This window comes from Tachyglossus aculeatus, chromosome 7, assembly GCF_015852505.1.
Source record: "Tachyglossus aculeatus isolate mTacAcu1 chromosome 7, mTacAcu1.pri, whole genome shotgun sequence".
NCBI lineage: Eukaryota > Metazoa > Chordata > Mammalia > Monotremata > Tachyglossidae > Tachyglossus > Tachyglossus aculeatus.
The window spans coordinates 57,069,009-57,078,728 of NC_052072.1; the positions used below are offsets into that span (position 1 = coordinate 57,069,009).

General features: G+C 49.2%; 1 protein-coding gene across 6 annotated transcripts in view; it reads right to left on the minus strand.

Annotated features, from left to right (window-relative positions):
* AGAP1 (ArfGAP with GTPase domain, ankyrin repeat and PH domain 1) overlaps positions 1-797 on the minus strand; it is a 777,656-nt gene extending 776,859 nt beyond the window's left edge. For all 6 annotated transcript variants that reach the window (XM_038749190.1, XM_038749187.1, XM_038749185.1 and 3 more), the window contains exon 1: positions 618-797. In XM_038749190.1, the coding sequence (XP_038605118.1) occupies positions 618-780 (163 nt within the window). In that variant the 5' untranslated portion in view covers positions 781-797. The remainder of the gene's footprint in view (positions 1-617) is intronic.
* Between the last annotated feature and the right edge of the window lie 8,923 nt (positions 798-9,720).

Genomic DNA, 9,720 nt, shown 5'->3' on the forward strand with positions numbered 1-9,720 from the left:
GTGTGCAGAGCACTGTACTAAGCGCTTGGGAAGTACAAGTTGCTCAACCTCGAGGTGACCGAGCCAGACCTCCCCCCAGCATCCAGAGTCTGGAGAGGCCCACTGAGGTTTCCTCCCACGTAATAATAATAATAGCATTAGTTAAGCGCTTACTATGTGCAAAGCACTGTTCTTAACGGTAGGGTAGACACAAGATAATAAGGGTGTCTCACGTGGGGCTCGCAGGCTTCACCCCCATTTTGCAGATGTAACTGAGGCCCAGTGAAGTGAGCCAAAGTCACACAGCTGACAAGTGAGTCCGTTTTTGGGTAGAAGCCGTCTCTATATGCTGCCGATTTGTACTTTCCAAGCGCTTAGTCCAGTGTTCAGCACGCAGTAATTGTTCAATAAATACGACTGACTGAATGAAAGTGGAGGAGGCGAGATTAGAACCCACGCCCTCCGACTCCCAAGAAGCCCGGGTTCTTCCCACCGAGCCACGCTGCTTCTCCAAAGGAGCGACTGCAGCCCCCCGGGGCTGGGCGCCACCCGCTGCGGGGCACGCACCGTGGTGCCCACTCCGCTGGGGTGCCCGCCCCTCCCCCGGCCTGGGCGCCGAGACCCGGCCTCCTCCTTACCCTCGATGGCGATGACATGCTCGCGGATCTGGTTCTGCAGCACGGGCTCCTCCACCCGCTCGAGCAGCTCGTAGATGGAGTAGATGTTGGGATGCACCGACTCGAAGCGCTGGATCTCGGCCCGGATGGCAGCCGAGTTGGCCAGCTGCTGCTGATAGTTCATATTGCAGCAGCTCCTCCGCCCGCGCCCGGGCCCCGCGCCGCCAGCCCGGCTCCGCCCGGCGCTCCCGGCGGGCACCCCGGGAGAGGGGGCGGGAGGGCAGGAGATCCGCGGGCGGGGAGGGGCGGGCACCGGAGGGGGGACGAGAGCGGGATCGGCGACGGAACGATGCCAGGGGCAGGAGGGGGAGCGGGCTGGGTCCTCGGCCCCGAGCGCCACTAACACCGGGCGCACCGAACGAGGAGGAAGCTCAGTGCATCGCTGGGCAGAGGCTGGTTGGAGGGGTCAGCAGCCGATCGGGAGGGGGGCGAGGGGAATCGGGGTAATCCTGGGGGTCAGCCGACGGTTCGGGGGTGGAGGGGGGGGTCACCGGCTGGCCCGGGGTGGGGGCGCCTCGGCGGATAATCCAGGGGTCAGCGGCCGGTCCTGGTGGTGGGGGGGGGGGTGTCAGCGGCCGGTCCTGGGGGATGCAGCCCCCATGGAGGGGGCAGGGAGACAGGAGGCGCAGCAGCCTCTGAACTCCCTGGCAGCTGGCTGGGCCCCGGCAGCCCCCCGGGGGGGGTCGGCTCTCCCCCGGGCCCCCCGCCGCAGCCAAGCCCGATCCCGCTAGGCAGTTCCCCGCCGAGCAGCCATGTAAAGGCCGGCCGCGGTGGGCCGGGGCCCTCCGGCTCTCCGGCACGGCCGATCGCCGGACCGGGGGAGGGAGAAACGGCGGCGGCGGAGCTGGCGCGCTCCCTGTCCGCCTCCTGCCCGCTCCCGGCGAGCCCGGGCCGCCCCCGCCCCCTGCAGCCGGGGCTGCAACACCGGCACCAGCTGCAGCAGCAGAAGCGGCAACGACGCCACCCCCACTCTCTGCCTCTCCCTCCCGCTCCGGCTGCTGCCGCTGCTGCTGCTCGTGCTCCGGCTCCCGCCGCTCCTCCTCCTGCCGCCCCGCTGCGTCCTCCCCCCGCTCTTCCCAACAGGCCGGATCCCAAGGAATTCGGGAGGAGCCTGGCCCGCCGCTCCTTCCCCTGTGCTTCATGGGAGTCGTAGTCCTGCAGGCCCCCTCCTGGACGCCCGGACGCCTCGCTCCCTCCCTCTTCCCTCCCGGCCCGGATCCGCCGGGAGGCGCCTGCCCGCCACCCCGACTTTAGGGGACCCCCGAATCCGACGTGCATCGCCGGCCCGGCGAGGGGGGACGCTTTCCCCAACTTTTTGGGAAAAAAAACCAACCGACCCAACTTCGTTAGCTCTTAAATTGGTGGATAGGACAAACTGAACCAAACCGGGATGCAGCGGACCATCAAAACGAAGCATCCGTCATCCCTGCATTGCTTCAAGCGTATTTATTAGGCGCCTATTGTGTACAGAGCACGGTACTAAGCTCTTGGAAAATACAGTTCAACAACAGACAATCCCTACCCAACAACGAGCCGTCTGACCTCAGATGACTGTAGTGGATAGAGCACGGACCTGGGAATCAGAGGGTCATGGGTTCTAATCCTGGCCGCGCCACTTGTCTGCTGGGTGACCTTGGGCAACTCACTTCACTTCTCCGGCCTCAGTCCCCTCATCTGGAAAATGGCGATTGAGACTGTGAGCCCCACGTGGGACAGGGACTGTGTCCAACCTATGTTTGTACCCACCCCAGTGTCCAGTGCCCAACACCATAGTAAGCGCTTAAGAAATATCAAAATCATCATTCCTCCACAAGGGACCGATCAATCAGTCGTATTTACTGAGCACTTACTGTGTGCTGAATAGTACGCTAAGCACTTGGGAGAGTATACTACAACAGAGTTGGTAGGCACGTTCTATACTCACAACAAACTTACAGCCTAGAGTGGAGGAAAGTAGGATCAAAGCGTTGGGTGCACAGGAGGAACCAATCAACAAGTTTTTTCTCCTTGTCAGTTTCAAATCCGGGCCACCATTAGGCAGAATACTTCCCCTTTTAGACTGTGAGCCCTCTGTTGGGTAGGGACTGTCTCTGTATGTTGCCAACTTGCACTTCCGAAGTGCTTAGTACAGTGCTCTGCACACAGTAAGCGCTCAATAAATACGATTGATGATGATGATGATGATGGTAAGAAGGAAGTAGTAGGAAAATGATCCTGACGAGGGAAGTGGGGCTCTCAACCTCTCCTCTTTTCCCACACAGTTTCCCCTTCTCCACACTGGAGTTGCAGCTCAGAAAATAACTTAGAGGTTTATGAGTTTGGGTGGGTAGGGGAAAAAGGGGTGGTCAGGACGCCAATTGAAGGGGCATGTCGCTTTCCCATCCTTATAGATGACACCACCATCCTTCCTGTCTCACAAGCCTGTATCCTTGGCATTATCCTCAACTACTCTCTCTCAATGGACCCGTATATTCAAAAGTTTCAAAAGCTGATCAGTACCCTGCATTCGACCTAGGCCATTACACAACTTTTGAAACATATTCAGTCCATCACTAAACCCTGTCAGTCCCATCTTCACAACATCTTTAAAATCCGTCCTTTCCTCTCTATCCAAAAGTGTTGTGCTACCAAGTTAATACAATCACTAATTCTATCCCACCTGGATTACTGTATCAGCCTCCTTGCTGACCTCCCTGCCTCCTGTTTCTCCCTAGTCCAGTTCATCTTTCACCCTGCTGCCCGGATCATCTATCAACAGAAACACTTAGGACGTGTATCCCCACTCCTCAAGAAACTCCAGTGGTTGCACATCCACCTCCACATCAAACAAAAACTCCTCACCATTGGCTTTAAAGTGCTGGATCACCTTGCCTCCTTCTTACATCACCCACCTACACTCCAATTAAAATCCAACTCACACAATTTGCTCCTCTAATGCTAATGCTAACCTTCTCAATGTGCCTTGATCTCGTCTGTCACCGCTGATCCCTTGCCCATGTCCTGCCTCTGGCCTGGAACGCCTTCCCTCCTCAAATCCGATATAAAATTACTTTCCCCCCATTCAAAGCTTTATTGAAGGCACATCTCTTCCCTGAAGGTCTTCCCTAACTAAGCCCCCCTTTCCTCTTCTCCCACTCCCTCCTGCATTGCTCTTTCTCATTCCCTTTATTCATTCATTCATTGCTCTGTCTCATTCCCTTTATTTATTCATTCTCCCCTGGCAGCCCCACGGCACCCATGTACACCCATATAATGTATTTATATTCATGTCTGCCTTTCCCCCTCTAGACTGTAGGTTTGTTGTGGGCAGAGAATGTGTCTGTTTATTGTTGTATGTGTACTCTCCCAAACTCTTAGTACAGTGCTCTGCACACAGTAAGCGCTCAAAAATTCAGTTGAATGAAAGAATTCATTCAGAATTGTCTGTTTCACTTTCTTTGACTCTAAAATGGGGATTCTCCTTTCCTCCCTCCCATCTAGTCTGTTGAGCCTCATTCTGTTTCAGAGGTGATCTCAGCATTATAAAAGTTGAGAAAGCCTCAGCCTGACACTGATTGAGTCCTTCCCTGAGCTGAATAGAGCCTAGGGGTGGGAGTCAGAAGGACCTGGGTTCTAATCCCAGCTCTGCCACTTGTCTACTGTGTGGTCTTGGGCAAGTCATTTAATTTATCTGTGCCTCACTTAGCTCATCTGTAAAATGGGGATTAAAATAGCGAGCCCCATGTGGGCTAGGAATGTGTCCAACCCGATTATCTTCTATCTAACCCGGTGCTTAGTACAGTGCCTGGCACATAGTGAGCGCTTAACATATGCTATTATTATTATTATTTTTGGAGTCTTTTGAGGAGTAGGGACATGTGCACAGAATGACATTTTAGAAAAATGAGTCAGCAAGCAGAGGGAAGTATGGTGAATTGGAGAGGGGAGAGACTGGAGGCAGGGAGATCAGAGATCAGGCTGACTCAGGAGGCAGGCTGAGTTTGGACAACTGTCTGGACCAATATGGTGACCATTTGAGTGGAGAGCAAGGGGGATATCCTGGAAATGTTGTGGAGAAAAATCCTAACAGATTTGGCAAGAGAGTGAATATGGGGGTTGAAAGGTAGATTCAAAGATAATGCCAAGATTACAGATTTGAGATGGGGAGGGCAGTGGTATTGTTTACTGTGATGATAAAATAAAACAGGGGAGAGGATTTGGGAGGGAAGATGATTTCAAATTTAGACACACTGAACTTCAGGTATCAGTGAGACATCCACGTAGAGATATCTTAAAGGCAAAGCAAGATTGCAGAGATTGAGAATAGTCAAGCCTAGAGAGAAGACACACCAGTGAAAGGAGACCAAGAAAGATTGGTCAGAGATGTAAGAAAACCAAGATAGGACTGTGGCAGAAAATCAAGGAGAAGGGATGGTCCATCATATCAGTGGAAGCCAAGAAGTCAAGAGGGATAGGAAGAGAGTAGAGTCCACTAGTTTGGTGAGATGGCAACGAGAGGACCTCAGAGATGATTGCTGCAGTGGAGTGAAGGAGTTAAAGAGGTAGAATCAGAATTGTAGAGCGTCAAGAAGGGAGTTGGAGGTGAGAAAGTGAAGGCAGCAGTATATACAACCCATTCAAAGAGTTTGGATAAGAATGGTGGAGGGAGATGGGCCAGTAGGTAAATGGTGCCGTGAGGTCTTGAGGTTTTTTTAACATAGGGGAGGCATGGGGTTGCGCTTGTTGTGGGCAGGGAATGTGTCTGCTTATTTTTGTATTGTAGTTTCTGAAGTGCTTAGTGCAGTGCTTTTCACACAGTAAGTGCTCAATTAATATGAAAGAATGATTTAAAGTGAAAAAAACACTAGAATGAATAGTTGAGAAGGGCAGTCAAGGAAGGAAGAAAGAAGATCTCAATAGCAGCTAGCACCACTAGGCCCCTTCCATTTCATGATGATGGAGTCTTCCACTGAAAATAATGGGTGAGTTACAGTTCTGAGGCTTCAGGACCAAGATCAATCAATCAGTCACTGAGCACATACTGTGTGCAAAGAACTGTACTAAGTGCTTGTGAGGGCACAATTTAACAATGTAGCAGAGTTGATAGACACATTCCCTGACCACAATGAGCTAACAGCCTAGAAGGGGAGACAGACATTAATATAAGTAAATCTATTATGGATATGTGCACAAGTGCTTGTGGGGCTGAGGGGGAAGTTAATAAAGGGAGGAAATTAGGGTGACACAGAAGGGAGTGGGAGAAGAGGAAATGAGGACTTAGAGAAGGCCTCTTGGAGGAGATGTGCCTTAAATAAGGCTTTGAAAGTGGGAAGAGTAATTGACTGTCAGATATGAAGAGGGAGGGCATTCCAGGCCAGAAGCAAGTTGTGCATGAGAGGTCAGCAGCGAGTTACATGTGACTGAGGTACAAGGTTGGCCTTAGAGGAGCAAAGCATTCGGGTTGGGTTGTAGTAGGAGAGCAGCAATGTGAGGTAGAAGGGGGCAAGATGATTGAGTGCTTTGATGGTAAAGAATTTCTGTTGGATGCGGAGGTGGGTGGGTTACCACTGGAGGCTTTTGAGAAGTGGGGGAACATGTGTTGAATGTTTCTGTAGAAAAATGATCCAGGCAGCAAAGTATAGACTGGAGGAGGGAGAGATAGGAGGTGGGGAGGTCTGCAAGGATGCTGATATAGTAATCAAAGCAGGATAGGATTGGTGCTTGGACTAATGAGGTAGTATTCTTTCATTTATTCATTCAGTCATATTTATTGAGTTCTGTGTGCAGAACACTGTACTAAGCACTTGAAAATTGCAATTCAGCAACAGAGACAATCTCTGCCCACAATGGGCTCACAGTCTAGAATTGAGGAAATAGATATCAAAATAAGTAAACAGGCATCAATATAAATCAATAGAATTATGGATCCTTATACATCATCAATAAAATCAATAGAATTACAAATTTATACATATATACACACAAGTGCTGTGGGGCGGGGAGGGGGGTACAGCAGAGGGAGCAAGTGAGGGCGATGGGGAGGGGTAGTAGTTTGGATGGAGAGGAAAGGGTGGATTTTAGCAATGTTGTGAAGGTTGAAATGACAGGATTTAGTGAGAGGTTGAATATGTGGGTTGAATGAGAGAGTTGGTCAAAAACAGCACCAAAGGTTAGGGGCTTGTGAGACAGGAAGGATGGTGGTGCTGTCCACAGTGATGAGAAAATCAGGGGAGGGACAGGTTTTGGGTGGGAAGATAATTGTGTTTCAGACATGTTAAATTTGAGGTGACGGGAGGATGTCCAAGTAGCGGTGTCTTGAAGGCAGGAGACTGCCTCTGCAGAGAGGCAGACTGCAGAGAGGAAGAGAGGCCATTTTTTTCATCCATTCAGTTGTATTTATTGAGTGCCTACTGTGTGCAGAACACTGTACTAAGCACTTGGAAAGTACAATACAGCAATAAAGGGAGATGGTCCCTTCATAACGGGCTCACAGTCTAAAGAGGGGGAGATTTTAGGGAGATCATGCCTGATAGTGTCAATTTTCTCAATAAAGTAAGTGGTCAGGTCATTAGGGACAAGAGATAGGGGAGGCCAAAGGAGGGGGTTTGAGGAGCAAGTTAAACTTCTTGAACAACTTGTGAGGGCAATTTATAGGGGTGCCATTAAGGATGGAGAAGTCATTTTTCTGGTCAGAATTAAAGCACAGAAGGATGAACCCGAGGTGGATGAGGTCATCCTAATATCTGTGCCTCATGCACAGGAGTAAAGGAAGCAGACTATGGAGGTGATCTAAGACTCTACACAGAGGAATCACATCTCCTTCAAGAGGCCTTCCCTGACTAAGCCCTCATTTCCCATTTCCCTCTACGTCATCTATGGGCTTTGCTGTGTACCCCTTCAGTACTTTAATACTCACCCCAACAACAGCGTTTATGTCTATGCCTTTATACTCTACATTTTCCCCCTTCTCATGTTTTTTAATGTCTATCTTCCCTTGTAGACTGTAAGCTCCTTGTGGGGGGGTGATTGCATCTTCCAACTCTGGTGTATTGTAATTTCTTAAGTGTTTAGTTCAGTGCTTTACACCTAGTTAGTGCTCAATAAATACCACTCATTGATAGGTTAATTATAGTAATAATGGTTTGCATTGGTGCCTTTCTCTCATCTCTTCCAGTCACATTTCATTCATTCATTCATTCAATCATATTTATTGAGTGCTTACTGTGTGCAGAGCACTGTACTAAGCGCTCCAGGTCACAGAGTACAAGCAAATAGACATACAGAGACTCACACACCACGAAGTACACTGAAGACGTGGGTTTTTTTATATGTGTAGGACTCATTTTATGGTCAAAGTGACCACAGCATAATGCCAGTGTTGTGCATTAGTGCCATAACCAAACAGGCCATTGCCTTGGTAGCTGCTGTAGTCTTTGCTGCCCACATTAGCCAGCTATTTTTCAAGAGTCCTGTGGGCCTTCCCACCTTACAGAGCATCCTCAGTGGTTCTTTGATCAGAAAAGTTCACCTTTGAGAGTGTAGCCCCATCAGCCATTTCCCCACCCACAGAGATGGGACCAAAACCCAGATCTCTTGATTCCCAGAGGTGTAGCATTTCCTCTGGACCAAGAGCAGAGCTCAGCTTTTTCATAAGTCCTCACTGACTATGATCAGAATGATTTAGTTTAATTTAGCTTTGGGGAGGCAGTGATGGAGGAAAGAGGGAAGAGTCCATTATCTTGCAAAAAGTAGGGGAGGAGAAAACAACCTACGTGGACACCCAGTGAATTCATTCGTAAAAAATGATAACTGTGGTATTTGTTAAGCACTTACTGTCTGCCAGGCAATGTTCTAAGCACTAGAATAGATACAAGCTAATCATGTCACACAGTCCATGTCTCACAAAGGGCCGACAGTTTCAATCTCCATTTTACAAATGAGGTAATTGAGGCGCAAAGAAGTTAAATGACCTTTCCAAGGTCACACAACCAACAATCGGAAGAGCTGGGACTAGAACCCCAGACCTTCTGCCTCCCATGCCCACTAGGCCATGCTGCTTTTCTCCTTGAACGAGACCCCATTTCTACTAAGTTGAAAACCCACAACTGCAGAAGAGAGGAAGAAGCAGGGACATGAGAATCAATCACAAAATGACCCTTAGATCCCTAGAACCAAGGAGAAGCTCCTCCTCCCCTCCCTATCACCCCTACTCCCTCCCTCTGCTCTACCCCCTTCCCTGCACCATAGCATGTGTATATTTGTACATATTTATTATTCTATTTATTTTATTAATGATGTATATATATCTATAATTCTATTTTGATGCTATTGATGCCTACTTGTTTTGTTTCATTGTCTGTCTCCCCCTTCTAGACTGTGAGCCCATTTTTGGGTAGGGATTGTCCCTGTTGCCAAATTGTACTGTCCAAGTGCTTAGTACAATGCTCTGCACACAGTAAGCTCTCAATAAATATGATTGAATGAATGAATGAATCATTTGTGACTATACTGTTATTCTTTTTCCTTTTGCACAATTAGTAGTTTATGTATGCTTGTCTTCCCTTTAGATTGTATGTGCCTCCAGGGAAGGTATCATGCCTTTAGCTAATTTTGTATGTTCATTCATTCACTCATTCATTCATTCATTCAATCATATATATTGAGGGCTTACTGTATGTAAAGCACTGTAGTAAGCGCTTGGAAAGTACAATTCCCTTGCCACCTAAGGCAGTGCTCTGCACACAGTAGGTGCTCAGTCACTCTTGCTGATGCAAGTGCAGACTCCCATAGTCCTATTGCCAGCAGACACTGTCTTGAACTCATAGGGTTAAGTTGTAACTGGACAGTTCTTTGGGAATGAAAATGTAAGTTGTTCATCATCTTCTACTTCTTGGAGCACTCCTGAGCTGAGACCGTTGGCAGTGTTGGTGGGGCTAGGCAGGGTCAAAAACTGGAACTCTGATCCAGAACAGGAAGGAAAGGCCTTTCCCATCTTTACACCTGGAATCCCACCCAAGCCAACACTCTACTATAGAGTAGAATCTCACACAATCTAGAAGTCTGGGGTCTAAATTGACCCAGTCAG